The following is an 18392-nucleotide window of genomic DNA, read 5'->3' on the forward strand; positions in this document are numbered from 1 at the left end:
TTTTGGCAAAAAGATTTGGTGTAGAGGGAATGAAGAGCAGACCAAGTACAAGTTTTAAGGATATAAGTGGTTAACTGTCTAAAATACACATTAACATGAATCCAACTCAATGCTACACATTGATAGTGCTGTCAAACAAGTCGAATATGAATGAATCTATGAAAAAGTTTAATCTGCAACACAATTGTATCTTTGTATGCAATATGTAGTGGGGGTCCCTGCTTCATCTCTCTCTCAGCTAGGGGGTCCTTGGCCTGAAAAACGTCGAAGACCCCTGTCCTAGACAGTGGATCCAAGGTCTGCGAGCAAAATCCTGTAAAATACCTCCGTATTTTCTCCTCTAGATGGCGCCAGTGATCAAAGTTTCAAAAGCCCAATTTTCAGTCAAGGTCGAAATTCGATTAATCAGAGTCATGTTCAGTTTGACTGTTTTTGATGCGTTTGTCATGTAAAGTAAAAGGTGCTCATTTTGGCTTTCATCAACGCACAGCCAGCCATTCTGAGAAGCATGTTATTAATATAATGGGCCACGAATATGAAACATCTCAGTTCCTCTCCGAATCTGACAACTAGATGTGATAATATCATATATGTGATGGTGCTAATCTGAAAGAACACCCTACTAACATTATGTAGGTCAGTTGTACCCTATATATGACACAATCCTTTGTTAAATGACAAGTGGCCCTCGAGAACTAACCCACCAAAATAATAATACCTCAGATTTATACTATTGTAGTAGGCCTGCTCAAAGTTGTTTTACAAGGGGTGAAATAGAAATAAACTTTATTATGTAAAATTAGTAGTCTATCTAAGTAGCCGACTAAACTTCTGCCCTTGTTGCACTAATATAATAGGCAACTTCGGCTGATTTGGTCACTGACTAAAAAGCAGTGGTGTAAGTAACTGAGTTCATTTACTCAAGTACTGTACATAAGTACAATCTTTTGGTGTTTTTACTTTACTGGAATATTTCCAATTTTCAGTACTTTAACTTCTACTCCACTACATCCCAGAGGAAAATATTGTACTTTTACTCCACTACAATTATATGAAAACGTATTATTACGAAACACACTAAACACTTCAGCCTTATATAGATTTAAGCCATTTGAAAATAGCAGATATTTTCGCATCTATTTTCAAAAGATTTTTCATGCAATTTGAACTTGTGAAATGGGACATTCTGCACAATGAGTACTTTTACTTTTGGTACTTTTAGTATATTTTAATGCCGATACTTTTGTACTTTTACGTAAGTACATTTTGAAAAATTGACTTCTACTTGTAAGTTACAGAGCTATATCTACATTTCAGTATTGATACTTTTACTTAAGTAAAAAAAATGTAGTAGCCTACTTTTTCCACCACTGAAAATAAGTAGCCTATCTAAGTAGTGTTGCACTAATAATAAGATAATAAGCAGTGGTGTGTGATGTCATGTCAGAGTAGAGAAACTTGTGTTGTTAGAAGGGGAGGCTCCGGTGTGTCACCTTGCAATCAGCTGTGGTTCATGGTTCATAGGCTAGCGCTAGCCCTACTGTTGTGTTGTACTGTCTGTCTGTAGCTATGCACTGAAACCATTAGTTAAGTCACTCACCAGACAGGACAGGCAGGACAGACAGGACACTATTCTATTGTCACCGCTGTTTGGCTGAGCGTCAAAACGATGGAACACCCATTTAGATCGGAGCTCTCGCGTTACCTGAATCCCACCTGACACCTGTGGATCTAAGCTTAGGCGCAGGTAAGTCAACGAAAAGTTTTTTCTTCTATAAAAGTAAATTACTCTGAGTAGCTCTATGTTTGTTCTATAAAAGTAAATTACTCTGAGTAGCTCTATGTTTGATCTAGACGTTACTTCAGTGAATCGCTGTGGTCAGAATGTGACGAGGAAAGACTCACTATGAAGTTAGAAAGATATTGAGTTTGATATGTCTGTCTGATGATGAAATCAAATATTTCAAAGTAGCCTACGGAGGAATGTTCTTCAACTGTTATTTCGGCTTATACTTCGGGATACTTAGTTATGTCAAGTTAATTATAGTGTTGTAGCCTTGTCAGGTGCAATTACTGGACAGCCTATCTATTCTCGATTTCGTAAATCCTGCTCTTTCCTTTCGTTATTTTTTAGGACTATTTTCCTCCCCGTGGGATATTATCAAGTTTTCATGTTTGAGATCAGATTACCAGCTTTTTGAAAGCCATTTTTGGCTTCATTCATTGTTGTCAAACTAGTTTATCCACTTTGTTGGCCTGTACAGAGCGAGGCAGTCCATAGCCTACAACTATTTACAGCTCATTGGTATCTTACACTATTCTTTTATCTGAATCACCTATTGTATAGGCTATGCTGTAGGCCTATAACTTTTCATTATTTGTGTCGAATGATAACCTGAAAACTTTGAAAAGATTTAAGATGGCTATATTGTTTCACACACTTGTTCACATACATATTCTAGTTCCTGATGCAGTGTTTGTGAATATCAGTAGCTGACAGAAAATAACTGTTCCCTAGCAACACAATTCCACTATATATATATATATATATATATATATATATATATATATATATATATATATATATATATATATATATATATATATATATATATATATATATACATATACATATATATATATATATATATATATATATATATATATATATATATATATATATATATATATATATATATATATATAGCCTATTGTATAGGGCTGCAATTGTAATTACAATAATTTTTTATTATTTTTTAGATTATATATACCACTGCGCCACCCTACGCATTGTGAACTTGTAGATCAGCTCTTTTATTTATTTAGCTTTTCACCTCCAATGACGTGCCCAAAATAGCGATTGATTATTATAATCGACTAAACTGATTAATTCGATAAATTGTTGCACCCCTAATATTGTATCACTCAAAGTCATTACTTTTCCTTCACCTCTTTGTTACAGTATCCAGGATGATCCCAGTGGGCGAGTTCCGTAATTTTGCTACAGAACAGAACCCACAGTTTCGGGTTCTAAAACCATGGTGGGATGTGTTCTCTGAGTATCTATGCATGGCCATGCTTATGATTGGGGTGTTTGGATGTACCTTACAGGTGAGACACACTATCAAATATCCTCTTTGTAAGCATAACCTCAATGTGACATTTGTCCCACTATAATATCTGCCAGTGGTTCTCAACATTTTCTGGATCAGGGCCCACTTGAAACTCATGAAGGTGTTCTCGGCCCACCCATCTGACCACTTAACACGGCCGGGTTAAGTGGTCAGATCGATGGTTTGGCTCCGTGCATTTTCATAGCATGTTTATTTTAAGGATCAATCAAGTGATCGTGTTCCGGCTTGGATCAATGGAACTAACTTTATACTTTAAGTTCTTATCTATTGGTATCACTTTCAAACCTTAGTGTTTTGTTTTTTGCCCAGTGGGCCCCGGCTCACAGGTTGAGAACCAGTGCTCTATCTAACTATAATGAATAACCTGTGGCTAGAGTAACACTTGTTCAACAAACGCCCTTCTGCCAGAGACCTCTAGCTTTTTAAGTCTATGCCAAAGCTATTGTTTCTCCTCCAAGTTAGCCAAAAGCATAATCTGTAACTGACCTCTCTCTCCTGGCCTAGTTTCTATGTATTCAGATCACTAACCTTTCAGCTTAATAAGTCTCTCACCACCTGATTACTGTTTTCAGATAAGCTGAACATAAAATATAACAGAAACCAAACAAAGTTATAAACACTTTGAAATTCCACTAGGCCTATTTGTCTTTTCCAACGAGGGCTGGTTGACTGCACTTAAACCATATGTATTTTGCTGACGGGTGTCCCCCAGGGGTTTATACTTGGTCCCCTCCTTTTTTCCCTCTTTTCCCTCTACGTCTACACGAAATCTCTTCACCGAAATACCCAATCTACAAGCTCATAACGCGTCATTGTAGACATTTCATTTTTGTCGAATGTGTGCCTATTTACTACTTAACATTGATGAGAGTGTTACAGTCAGTGCGTGAAAATTAGAGACGTGGCAGCGGTGGCCTAAAGGTTTGAGGAGCATGTTAGTGGCTGGAAGGTTGCCGGTTCAATTCCCCCGACCAACAGGAAACATCTGGGTGGGGAAGTGACGGAGCAACACTCACCCTTCCCTCAATACCGGCTGTTGAGCCCTTGAGCAAGGCATTTAACCGTGACTGCTCTGTGGTAAGAGCATTCGTGCTCAGCAAACCGCCTTCATTCAACTCAATTTTATTTTATTATAGTGCCAAATCACAACAAGTTGTCTCATGACACTTTACATATAGGGCAGTGACCCGACATTGTCCCAAATTGTAAATATTGCTATTTGTATTTTTGGATGACATGTATTAATGTGTTAATATTTGATGCCATGTTGATGAATTGAATACATAGGACCATAGTCCTGGCAAACAAGTCCCCAGGACTTTTTTGTATTATCCTTTTAGGGTGTTTGCTGTTTACATGACTTACATGACTAATAAAGTATTCAATCAATCAAATTAACCATCCCAAAGAAGCCACCCCCAAATTTCTGCAGCAAGGGCACTTTAAAAATCTGAAAGACACTTTAAGTGCTGTTCCATAATTTATTACATAATTTTCTTGGCTGGTACTTTCACAATGACTTGTTCAAGCAAGCACCAGTACTGTCACATCAAGTACTTAATCATTTGACATCAACTAAAGCACAGTATGCATGCATTCCTTCTTTTCTTCCCTGCTTTTCTTCAACTGATATACAATTAATTAATCAATTAATTAACCACTTACACCTTATATACTTCAGTGATCCATACCCTGTCCCCTCCTTTTTCCCTCTACACCAAATCTCTCCCCTGAAAGTAGCCGATGTACAAGCTCATAATGCGAGGCGTTGTGAGCTTGTAGATAGGCTATTTTCGCAGAATGTTTGCTTAGTATGACATGTACCGGAATTGGGACATTAGAGATTCATGTGGCTAATTCAATTCAATAATACCATTTCCACAGCTCACCCAGGACAAGATCGCCTGCCTGCCCAGCCACTTCACCAGCCCTACTCCCGAGGCCATTGACTGCAGCTACATCCGTGGGTACGGCGAGAATGAGTCATGGGAACACAGTCACTCACTGGTCAAACCTGTGAGCCCCATCATCCGGGAAGTGGTTGGCCGCAAGAACAACCTGGACATTCACCAGTATGTGTTTGTCAACCACTACTGCTACGAGAGGGCTGTGCATTGGTATGGGAAGTACTTTCCATATCTGGTAGTCATTCACACCATGATCTTCATGGTAGCCAGCAGTTTCTGGTTCAAGTTCCCAGGGACATCTTCTAAGATTGAGCTCTTCGTCACAATCCTGGGAAAGTGCTTCGATTCACCATGGACCACCAGGGCTTTGAGTGAGGTTTCTGAGGAGAGAGGCGAGGAAAAGATGGTTATTTGGAGGAAGAACACCATGTCAAAATCTGTCCAGGATGGCCCAGCCACGGAGGAAGAAACTATAGGGCTGTTACGAGCCGCCTCTGTCAAGTCCAATCCAGACAAGAAGAATCCAGATCCTTCGCCTGCCACCTCAGTCCTGGATAAGAAAGAGGGAGAGCAGGCTAAGGCTCTGTTTGAGAAAGTGAAGAAGTTCAGAACTCATGTTGAGGAGGCAGACCTCCTCTATGTCATGTATGTGCTACAGACCTGCCTCAAGGTGTTCAAGTTCCTTTTAATCACCATCTACAGTGCAGCATTAGTTCCTAACATTGAGATTGTTGTGCGTTGTTTAGTTCCTCCTGAACTGACTGGATTCGATATCTATTGCTGTAATCACAACAAGGCACATCTTTTCTCTAAGTTAGCCTACTGCTACATATGCTTTGTGGGAGTGTATGGTCTTCTGTGCATCTACACTCTCTATTGGCTGTTCCATCGGCCTCTGAAGGAGTACTCCTTTGAGCATGTAAGGCTGGAAACGGGTATTAATGACATACCAGATGTGAAGAATGACTTTGCATTCCTGCTTCACCTCAGTGACCAGTATGATGCTCTCTATTCCAAGCGATTTGCCGTCTTCCTCTCTGAGGTCAGTGAGAGCCGTCTCTGTCAGGTTAACCTTAACCATGACTGGACCGCCAAAAAGCTCCGCACCCGCCTCTCCAGGAACGCCAGTGATCGTTTGGAACTCCCCCTGTTCATGTTGCCAGGGCTCCCCGACACAGTGTTTGAGGTTTCCGAAGTCGAGTCGCTCAAACTGGAGCTGCTTTCTAATGTCACTATCTCAGGTAATGTGGCACAACTATCTGCTCTTCAGGAGCTTGCGCTGATTCACTGCCCTGCCAAGCTTCAGCTAGCTGCCCTGACCCACCTCAAGGAAAATCTGAAAGTTCTACGTCTAGCATTCGAGAGCTTAGAACAGGTTCCTGTGTGGATGTACACCTTGCAGGGCTTAGAGGAGCTCTATTTGACCGGTCCTCTAACCAATGAGGTCTCCCGAAGTGCCACCCTGGACTCTCTCAGAGACCTTAAAGCGCTCAGAATCCTCGCTCTCCGCAGCAACCTTACCAAGATTCCACCCAGTATCGGAGATGTCGCCACACAGTTGCAGCGGCTGTGTATCTATAATGAAGGTGGCAAGCTCCAGGCTTTCAGCACCCTGAAGAAACTGACAAACCTGGCCGCACTGGAGCTGGTTGCCTGTGAGCTGGAACGCATCCCCAGTGCTGTCTTCAGCCTGTCTAATCTCCAGGAGTTGGACCTGAAGGAAAACAAGCTGACCACCGTAGAGGAGATCCTGAGCTTACAGCACTGCCAGCGCCTAGTGACCCTCCGGCTGTGGCACAACAGCATCAGCTACATTCCTGAGCACATCAGCAAGTTGCACTCCCTCGAGACGCTGGACATCAGTTGGAACAAGCTCCGGAAGCTTCCCTCCAGGCTGTTCTACTGTACCAAGCTGAGACACCTTGATGTCTCACGCAACCAGCTCACCACTCTGCCTGCCGAAGTGGGCATCCTGCAGAGCCTGCAGTTCTTCTCTGCAGCTTTCAACTCCTTGGACACACTGCCAGAGGAGTTGTTTTCCTGTAAACGGCTCAAGACACTAGCTATCGGAAACAACCGCTTGTCTTCCCTGAGCCCCAGGGTGGCGAACCTGGCCCAGTTGGTTCGCCTGGAGATCAAGGGGAACCGTTTGGAATCCTTACCTCTGGAAATAGGCGACTGTCCCCTGCTGAAACTTAATGGGGTGATAGTAGAGGACAGCCTGGTTGATCAGCTACCATCAGATGTGCGAAACAGAATGACTGACAGTTGAGTTAGAAGAGCCAAGGGTTGCTGTTGATATATACAGTAAGTAGTGAAATGTATCATGTTGTTAGACAAAGACAAGCTACACATATGACATAGAGGGCCCTAGAGAGTGTTAATCCATGCCTTTAGATGGATATATCTCATTCTAAGCAGAATAAAAGGGAAACAATAATTGAAGCATTAAAGAGTAACACATTTCTTCTTGAGGAATTCTGGAGGCAAATGGAGTTTGAGAAACGTTGTATTTCTAACACATAGGAGAAGTACATTAAACTCACAGGTTGATGGTCAAGTAGTTCTCTGGAGAAAGCAGGGATGAGACACAAAGATACTGTAAGATACTGTATCTGATACTGATACAGTGTGTCATAGTCAAGCTGTACTCAAAACAATCAATTCCAGGCCTGCATGTCATGGTGTCTTAATTCTATAATATTCAGATTGACAGAACATTATCATAAAGTCAAGGGTGAACAACATCCTCAAGTAAATGTTCTATAACAAGACAGGTCATCACACAGCCTAGTATAGTACACATGATAACCAGATAGTAAGGCCTTGCCTATAAGGAATTATTTCACAAAAAGCCATTTTACATTAAATGTTTTTTATATTTTTAATCAACAAAGCGGTCATGAGAAAATGTGACGTAAAACCATATACAGTAATGAATTACCTACTTGTATATATTTTAATATACAGTATTTACTTTACATTTATATAAATGTCTGTTTACAAACACTACTGTATCAGTTGATGTATATACACTACATTGCATTCCTACAGTATCTGTTTTCATTGAAGCACTACTGTTTAAAGGTGGGGTGTGGTCAACAGCAAAGCAGACTAGCCTGAAATTTGCAAGTAAAAGCCAGTGACGTGGGCTTCAGGCTAATCTCTACTATGGACACGAGGGTGTCACTTGCCAAAAAGAACAGATCTGCAAGCTAACACCATCACTGTTGCATCGTAACATTGTAGATCAGTTATTTTTGCCAAGCGACACTGTTGTACTATGGTAAAGATAAACCATGAGGATTGTCTTACAGGCTCCACAGGCCTGTTTTCATACAGATCTGCGTAGGTTTATGGTTCTTTTGTAGGTTTGCATACATACAGGACAAAAAAAGGGATGAGTTACTATCTTGTATCCTGTTAGACAGGTTTACACTCCATAAAAGGCTGTTGTTTCCTAATGGCTCATGTTTCTGCCTTTCAGTAATGAGGCAAGCGTAGGGAAAGAAAGCTTCTAAATAGCTGTGATTTGGGTGTCTACTTTCGAAGTGTCTACCACACTGACGAAGGCTGCATAGCTGAAACGTTTGTCCATTTTAGAGACATGTAAGAAATAATAAAGTCAACTCACTCTTGCCACTCTGTGTGCGACCCATTACTGTGTAAATGTTGTTGATCTAAGAGGATATCGCACCCGGAGGAGTCCGAGCGCTGCCGCTGTGGTATCAAAAAGTTTATTTGGTGTCTACTTTCATCACATGACTGATTCCAGTGGAGATGCAACATTCATTCTGGCAAGGGATAATGATTCAGATTATGTACACTGCTTAAAACAGAATACAGAAAGATATGTACTACCAAATATAGTGAAAACAATTAAATCGATCTGTAAAATATGTTTTTATCCCAGTTTTTACTGCCGTTCAGTTCTATACAAATATTGCAGAAAGGTTCCATAGTACATTGTTTTTGCTTTCCCTTTTGGCTACCTCATCAGCATGATTCATGTACAGTAAACCAAGCGAAGTGAAGTGAAGTAACAACATCAACAGAAAATACTGTCTAGGGATCTCTCTCTACAGTCTGACTGTAGCTCAAAGAGATATTTAATGGTCATTTGAACACATATTGGCCTCTAGTTCTGTTTGCATAAGATGACTAACATTAGTTTTGCTAATCGCCTACAGTGCCTCATGAAACTGTATATTAAAACAAGACAATATTGAAAATAAAAGGATTTGAATAGTCCCAGCTGTCAAATTTGAAGTCAGTTGTTCACCCTTAAGCCCCAGCGAGTGGTAGATGTTGAAATGTTTACACTTGCTAATTACCCTGTACAATGCAATCTCTCTTATTCAATCTGTCCTGTTCACAAACACAAGAACGTTGTATGCTGTGGACCAGTGTTTTGGCTTTTGCTCCTTAGTCATGTCCTGGCTTGTGTCTCTATAACAGGGGTACCTGTCAGCCCATTCTGGGACATACCTCAGTAATACCCAAACATACACCGACCTGCCCATATTGCCACACACCTTCGAGGCCAATGGGAAAAGAGAGAGTATACTTCTTGCATGTGATAGAGAGAGAGAGAGAGAGAGAGAGAGAGAGAGAGAGAGAGAGAGAGAGAGAGAGAGAGAGAGAGCAAACAAATGGAAATTTCCAGAGTTGCATAGCAGGAATTATGATCCCCACTTTATGGTCTGGGAATCATTTCCTTTTATATCTTAAAAGATGGTCAAAGTGTCATACACTAGCATTACCTAAATCTTAGGATCGTGTCAGTATACATTTGTTTGAAGCAAATAATTATTTTCTTCAGTGTTCTAGTCAGAAGAATCTACACAATTTGCCAACATTGTCATAATGCAATATTTACCCTTGTTTGACTGATCCAAAATGAGAACAGGAAGAGTCCTGTTTTTGCTCTCTCATGCCACTTGTATTACAACAGTATGTTGGTCAAATTGTAGGGAAGTTTACTAACTAGTATTTATTATTGGAGTCATATAGTGAAGTCTAGTCATAATGTTTATTGTAATGTAATTCTGTGTTGGAGCCAGATGTCATCACCCTCACCACAAAGTATGACTCATCAATGACTTCAACACATGTATACAGCATGCTGTATAAAAGTATAAAATGTAATATCTTATACTGTATAGCCTCATCATTCTTTCAATACCATTTGAGTTAAGCTATATATAACTTTATGTATTTTAAGGAGGACTATTTGCTTACATACAAATCAAAGCATTTTCTCCTTGTTCTATAAACAACTTGCCTAATTACAGACAGCAACAGATGTAGCTTACTAGTGAGTTCAGGTGAGATGAGGGTATGAGATAATTCATCCGCATGTAATATTCCCTAACAGTGGAACTTTAACTCTCCCACCAAAGACTATAATTACTCCTTAGTTGACTGGCATCATCGTGAATTTAACTGAGTCACAGACTTAACTTTGTATGGATGTAAATATGAGCGCTCACACTTGAGTCAGGCACGTTTTTTTGCTGGACTGAAAGGACAGCAGACTGCTCTACATCTACCCAAGTCGCTGAGTGATGCAGGGTACACCTGACAGAGTAATAACGTTACACCATTGGCTGTTACTCTTTCAAAATTGTGCTGTCCTTTCACAGTATTTGGGAGCCTCTCTCTCTCATGGTTGTCTATGTCTCTCATCCAAATATATGCTGCACTCTACAAGAATGCAAAAGAGTTCATTTGAATGAAACATGTGATCAGTAATGGGACAGAAGCAGTAATAACAGGAGAGGACAAAAACAACCAGATATTATATTTTTGGTTAATATAATGGTAGATTATAAAAGTTGTCTCTCTACCTGGCTGTCAATGTCTCTCACCTCAACACTTCAATCATTTTTGACAGTGCAGCAAGGACTTGGGTGAGAGAATAGACACCCTAGAAAAGTGTGCTCCTGGGAGCACAGATCTCCGCCAGGCCGGGTTGCCTTTGATTCTGCCAGATGGAAGAAGCTTGCATTACATTTCTGAACCAGTGAAGTCAATACCGCCCCCATCTGGCGGAGTCAGGTTAGGGTTGCCTACCCAGGACCCACAAACTTTAGAAGTCATAGCCACTTGGAATGGGATTGAAAAATCAAATTTATACACTTTTAATTAATATTTTGGCATTACATACGGTATATAAAATATAATAATAAAGTAAATAAATAAATACATACAACATAGAAAAGAGGAAGAATTCAACTTCTTTCATTTACCTATTTAACCAATCATCATCATCATCATCATCATCATCATCATCATCATCATCATCATCATCATCATATTCATAAGTTCATAAGTATGTTTTGGGGCGGCATTGGCTCAGGAGGTAGAGTGGCCGCCTGGGAAATGGAAGGTCCCCCCGTTCTATTCCGGCCGGGCTCCCCCTGGGTTAGTGTCCAAGTGCCCTTGAGCAAGACACTCACTGCTCCCAATGAGCAGAGGTTGTGTGTGTGAATGTAATGTGCATTGTAAAGCGATTTGGATAAAAGCGCTATATAAATATGCCATTTTATGTTTCCATTTGTGTAACTGGCCAAAATGATAGAAATGTTTCATCATAGGATAAAGGTGATCACCCAGAATAACTTTATACTTATTTTCTATGACCCTTCCCTGAAAGGGAATAATTGACCACATAATGGCTAATGCCCCCCACAGCATAACAGCCACCAGACCCCTCATTGAAGGACCCAGGCCCGGAGTAATGCACAGACTTTAGGGGGTGCTACAAAATACTTACGGGGGCTGCTGTTGCGCTAAATCGGTGGTGAAATGCGACGGCAACACCCCTCACCCAATTAATGCAGCAGTCACTTCTTCACCCTGCTGATGAAGCGATCAGGGGGGGCCCGGGGGGGCACCAAACGTGGTCGTAGCCCCAGGCACCACAAAGGGTTAATCGTGCCCTCTGCCCTGCCTGTACTGTTCTCTCTTGGTGTACCCCACAGATGCACTCACCCACTTGTAAGCTACAGTACATCTACTGACCAGGATACTGACCGGGACATCACCAGTATCAAGTTAGAACCATGTTAGTATCATGACAGTATCATGTTAGTGTCATGTTAGTATCATGAGTCATGACAATATCACCCCTGGATTTAGTATGCATCTCACATACTATTTAGTAACACTACTTTTTTCACCACTGAAGAAAGTAAACCCTATAAGTAATAAATGCATAAATAAATAATATATGGGAGAAAAAGACCACAATGAGTCACCCCTTTACCTTCGCATGCCCATAATTTATTATGTGACATCATAAGACACAATAGAAACCGTTGCTATGATGTCAGTACTGTGACATCAGGCATGTCCATATTTGGGCATATTCAAGGCGCTTTACTGTGACTACCATAATTGATTTATCTGGGCACACACACCCACTGGTGTCATGTATGTCCATATTTGGGCTCATATATCAGCCTGCCCATCGTTGCCGTGTTATATATTGCGTTGACAACGTGTTTCATTGTGAATGTCCAGGCCATTATATTTATGGGCATTTCTGCATGCCTGCCACAGACCCCACAGACAGACACTGCATGCCCGCTATAACTTGGACTTCATATAGAATATATAGTAGATTATGATAATAATATAATAATAGATGTATTTCCTATACCCTTACAACGGTATTTTGATTTATATTATTGATAATAACATTATTATTAATGAGGACATGTTCTATGACGTAGACATTTCTCTGAATGGATCCAAAACATTCCTAAATACAGTTTTAGGTTTGTTCATAGCACACAAGCAAAATGACCGGTACATTGGTCATTTTGTGTGGTATAAGCTTCTATGGTACCATTATACCATAGAAGCTTTTGACCAACCAGCCTTAATCAAACAGAGCCCTCATTCAGCACTTTCTGTGTTTAAACTCCAGGTATCTATAACATACCTGCCAACCTCAGACCGTCCCATAACAGGAGATTTTTTTCCAGGGGGGGGGGGGATTTTTAACAGAGTAGATGTAATTTCCAGTATTCTGGTGGATTTTGGGAGTTTGACACTTTTATCAGGCTTTACTTACATAGGATCCATTAAAAAGTTAAAAGTAGCAACATAAGAGCCATATTTAATAATAACATTTTTCTGGGGACCCCCTGGAACCCCCCCAAGGACCCCTGGGGGTCCCCGGACCACACTTTGAGAACCAATGCTTAACGCTTTTTGAAAGTCCTGGGAAAAAAAACAAGACTCGCGCAACAAAAATCGGCAAGACACACCATCTCCGGTTTACTTCCCGTATCTGCATAGTCTCGCGTCTCGTGTAGTTATCTGCGTGAAGTGGGCGGACGCCTTTTTAGGAGACCGGAAGCAGGTTGGCGTCCGCCCACTTCACGCAGATAGCTACGCGAGACGCAAGACTATGCAGATACGGGAAGTAAACCGGAGATGGTGTGTCTTGCCAAATTATGTTGCGCGAGTCTTGTTTTTCTTTTGTTGATCTGCTGTTTTTGCTATATTAGAATGTTTATGCTGAAAAGTAACAGTTTTGGCCATAATGAGGTTTCCGCCCGACAGACAATATATTTATATTTATATTGTACATGCAAAATTGCTGCTATACGAAAACGTATTGTTACTGCACTGTTTCTTATTTTTATTTTCATTTGTAAGAAAATGTCACTGACATCACAAGGTATTCTTCATTTTACGTATGGTCCAGTATATTATTAATTCATATCAGTCACTGTATTCCAGTGGGGCAAGGCAGCCTATTGTAAGTCTTAAACAAAATATACAAAACATAACCCTAACCCTCAACAGTGGGATAAAATCAATATGGTAACGTCTTATGCAAATGAGCCATGCGGTCGAATGTAAACAAATCGCTAGTGCAGTCTGGATCTGTCATGACCGTCATGGATGAACTTCAACCTGGTGTTTGTACTTTCTCCATTTTTGACCCGTTCATTCATCTACATAAACGTTCGGATTTCAAATATAACGTTTTTGACCCTGGCTAGGGTGGGAGTTGAAAGTGTGAGTTCTGCTTATAATGCGGCTGCTCTATCCATACCTCTAGCTCAGTCGGAAGAGCTCTTGAATTCATGGAGATTTTTTTTGTTTTTGACACATTCCTGAGCACATACTCAGACAGACATATTGGTTGTATCGGTTCTATAACCTTAGAGAATGTCCCTTGTGCAGTAGCAGTACATTCCATCATACAGTCATTATAAACGCCCTTGCTGAATCACCTTGGGGAAGCACCAAAGCTCATTAGAACACAAAGTACTCTGGTTTGCTACTATGCCTTGGAAAAAGTTTCGGGAGATATCAATGCATTCAGCATCATGATATATGTAGGTCTTTCAGACCTATTTACTTGAGGTTCTAATCTAAGGAACGGATTAGTAATGGGTTTAGCAGGGACACTTGAAAATTATAGCCAAGCCTACCCATACCAAAGTTTTGAATTGAGCAGTGACCTCTCCTGGATATAACGTTCAATCACCACACATGCCCACTGCATTAGGGAACTTTTTCTTATCTTCTATTATTAATTCATGCTCACAGGTTTAGTTTAGAAATGACAGTTTCTAAACTACAACTTCAACAATTCTGAGTAAATGTAATTATTTGCAAAGTCAGTATTATTTTAATAAATAAGCATGAATTCAAAAGCTACACTTAATTAAGATACACACAACTCACACAACTATGCAATCATGGTGCATTACGTCATGTCTCATAGTAAATAAGTTAATAGGTCAACTACTAAAGTTCATGGAATGTAATTATTAGAAAATACTGGAGAAATTATAAAACCAGGACATCAAGTTAAACACTTTATTTTGTGCTTTTGTCATCCAAAATAAAAGTGAATACTTACAATTCAGTTGTAAAATATCTGTATGAACAACATTTGAACAATTCTCAGTAAATGTAACTATTTACAAAGTCATAGGAAGGAACTTAAATAAATAAGTGTAAAATAAAGATCTACACTTAATTGAGGAGAACACAAGTATGCAATCACGGTGCACCATGTCTAGTTTCATAGAGTTTTGAAAAACACAAAATGTCAACTGCTAAAGTTAATACACAAATGAAAAGGCAATGGAAACCATTACAAAACACTGGGGGAGAAAGGAGAAAACAAGGACATCAAGTTAAACACTTAATTTTGTGCTTTTGTCATCCAAAAGAAAAGTGAACACTTGCATTTTAGTTTTAGAATATCTGTATAAATAACATTTCAACAACTCTCAGCAAACTTAACTATTTACAAAATTATAAGAACTTAAATAAATAAGTGTAAATTCATAATCTACACCTAATTAAGACAAACACAACTATGCAAGTTTCATAGTAAAAAAAACAACACAAATGTCAACTGCTGAAATTCATCAACAATGGAAAATGCAATGGAATGCAATCATTACAAAACACTTAGGGAACAATCTAAGAAAAATGTGCACTCCCAAACCATAGGGAAAAACATAAAAAAAGGTGTAAGGTGCCTAAATTGCACTGTGCAAAAGAGGTGTCCACACTTCCACCCGCTTAAGCCCCATTTATACGTACTGTAGTTGCGCGCCAGTGTTGCACAGCGGAAATTGCCGATATACTAGCATTGACTGCGCACAACCACGTATAAATCAGGCATTATTGAACATAAGCTGCCATAACAATACTTTCAATATCAAACTTTATACAACAATGAATTCAAGTCACCCAGGTTTGAAAAATTGATTGTAGAACAGGTGACCATAGAGGGTCAACCAACATCCTGAGTGCTAATCATTGTGAACATGAGAAAACACCATGTTAATCATGTCGGGTGCACCTGACGCACGGGCCATGTCAACCGCCGTGTGGCCACTGGTGTTGGCGTGTTTCAGGTCAGACAGTGGAACCAAGTACTGAACCATATCCCGAAAGCCTCCCCGGATGGCAATGTGGATGGGCAGGCACCCGCTCTGGTCCGGGAGGTTCACCGACGCACCGTGCCCCACCAGAACCTGCAGTGTGTCGAGGAAGCCGGTGCGGGCTGCGTCATGGACCGGTGCGACCCCGTGACTGTCCTGGATGTTGGGCTCCGCTCCGTGTTGCAGTAGCAATATGGCCACCTTGAAGTTTCCCATCATCATCACCTAGAGAAGAGACAAGGTGTCAGTGGTGGAAAGTCACTTTTACTTATAGGTAGGGTAAGTGATTTACTTTGGTTCAAATAAGTGTTAAATAGCTCTATATTCTGATAGTACTCATGAACCAGGTGAGTGTTTGTTCAGTAAAAAGGAGTCTCCCAGGTCTCTCCAGCTCTTTATTAAACATAAAATGCATTTTCAGTGCTCTCTCCTGATTGGCTTAAATCTTGTCACCTACCTGAAAATGTACTATATTTGGTTTACTAACGAGCTGGAGAGACCCATGTGACCGAACAAACGCTCTGTAGCAATGATTACTATCAGAATATAGTACTTTAACCTTTTTAACAAAAAAAACAAAAAAACACCAAATAATATCACTTACCCTACCTTTAAGTGCTGTACTACAGTTACTTTAAAGTTTACATTTTTGGATACTTTATATTTCTACTCCATCTCAGAGGTAAATATTGTACTTTTTACTTTTAGTTTATTAACAAAACACATATTAATTGATAAATTATGATTTATTATTACTGGTTACGCTACCAAGCAGCACATTAAATAATTTAAATCAGCCCCACCTTTACCAGATGCAATATTAAAGTGATTGCACATTATTGCATTACCAATGATATGATTGTGAAGTGGGCCATTCTTTTAGGCATATTTTTTTATGCTGTGGTACTGTTACATCACATGTAAAAAACTAATTGATATATCAGAGTTCTTCCACCACTGCAAAGCTCAATTCGTTTTATGCTTTCACTTGTAACACTGTGGTACTGTTACTTTACTTGTGTAATAAAATTAGGGTGCTTCTTCCACCACTGCATATGATGTTATCAATGTTAGGACATTGCCCAGTGTCTGCTATAAGCCACCATCAGAACAGAAGCTGCTGTTATACTGAGGGACAGACTCAGTACGATAACGTTATTGACTAGATTCGCCACGGCATAGTTACAGCACGACAGGGGGAAACAAATACCAACAACAGACTAGTGTAACAACGTTGCAGCGATTTCAGACACTTTTCTATTCTTATGTCAGTTTGTGGTTCCTCGTGTTCGTGTACGAATGAATATAGACCATTACCTGCAACGCAGTCTTTCCAAACTCGTTGCGGGTGTCAGGATGGACCCCGCATTCCTCCAGAATTCTGCCCACCTCCATGGCGTTTCCTTTGGCTGCTGCCACGGTCAAAAGTCTGCCCGGATCCATCTCAGTGAGGACCATTCTGATTGGGTTCACAAAGAAATGTCACGTTAGACAGACAGACAGACACACAAACACAGTGGTCGAAAGTAACTCAGTACATTTACTAAGTACTGTACTTAAGTAAGATTGAGGTATTTTTTACTTTACTGGAGTATTTCCAGTTTTCAGTACATTTACTTCTACTCCACCACATCTCAAAGGCAAATATTGTACTTTTACTCCTCTACAATTATTTGAAAACTTTAGTTACTAATTACTTTGCAGATTTTTTTATAATTAGTACAAAACATACATTAACCTCTCTTCAGCCCTATATATACTTCGGCTATTTTCAAACGATTTCTAGACATTTTACAAACTTGAAATGGGACATTTCTGCATAATGAGTATTTTTTACTTTTGGTACTTTAAGCACACATTGAATACTTTTACTCAAGTACATTTCTAATATCAAACTTTTACTTGTAACAGAGTATTGCTACATTGCAGTATTGATACTTTTACCTAAGTAAAAAATGTGAGTACTTCTTCCATCACTGACAACCTACTGAACGACAGCTGACCTAAACAGTGTATCTTTTGGGCTATTATTACAGCATTTCCCCGTTGACACCGTGACAATCCGCGTCGCAAACAAAACGCTCCACGTCGTTGTGTTTAAGAAGTCATACATTTTAAACGGACGCGGAGTCCAGAATATTCCGTTTCACCCTCGAGAAAAGTGGGCGATTATTATGCTGTTAGCTTAAATGCTAACCGACGCTAACATTTAAAAGGCTATACTACGGGTGCCGTCCGTGAGCTTTTAAATAAACCTACCTTGTTCGTTCTATTCGGGGGAGAATCCAGACAGCGAGCCGCTCTTCTTCTTCCTCTGAGCCGTTTGTTCTCAAATCCGGTAAAATTCAAATGTAACCAGCCGGTTAAAGTTTATAAACTTTAGAGAGAGGGACATTTGCGCGCTGAGGGGAGAGAGAGAG

General features: G+C 40.0%; 2 protein-coding genes across 2 annotated transcripts; one reads left to right on the forward strand and one right to left on the reverse strand.

Moving 5' to 3' along the window:
• The first annotated feature begins 1550 nt into the window (after positions 1-1550).
• LOC308097377 (volume-regulated anion channel subunit LRRC8E) lies at positions 1551-8683 on the forward strand. The gene is made up of 3 exons (XM_080445133.1): positions 1551-1747; positions 2963-3111; positions 5019-8683. Exons 2-3 carry the CDS (start codon positions 2971-2973, stop codon positions 7311-7313), a joined length of 2436 nt encoding a protein of 811 aa, XP_080301259.1. The 5' UTR covers positions 1551-1747; positions 2963-2970; the 3' UTR covers positions 7314-8683.
• A 6193-nt stretch (positions 8684-14876) lies between these two features.
• On the reverse strand, positions 14877-18392 carry cdkn2d (cyclin-dependent kinase inhibitor 2D (p19, inhibits CDK4)). The gene is made up of 3 exons (XM_080446272.1): positions 18232-18392; positions 17290-17431; positions 14877-16197 (listed from the first exon to the last, which is right to left on the reverse strand). Exons 2-3 carry the CDS (start codon positions 17428-17430, stop codon positions 15841-15843), a joined length of 498 nt encoding a protein of 165 aa, XP_080302398.1. The 5' UTR covers position 17431; positions 18232-18392; the 3' UTR covers positions 14877-15840.

This window comes from Gymnoscopelus braueri (assembly GCF_963280865.1).
Source record: "Gymnoscopelus braueri genome assembly, chromosome: 2".
NCBI classification, from domain to species: Eukaryota; Metazoa; Chordata; class Actinopteri; order Myctophiformes; family Myctophidae; genus Gymnoscopelus; species Gymnoscopelus braueri.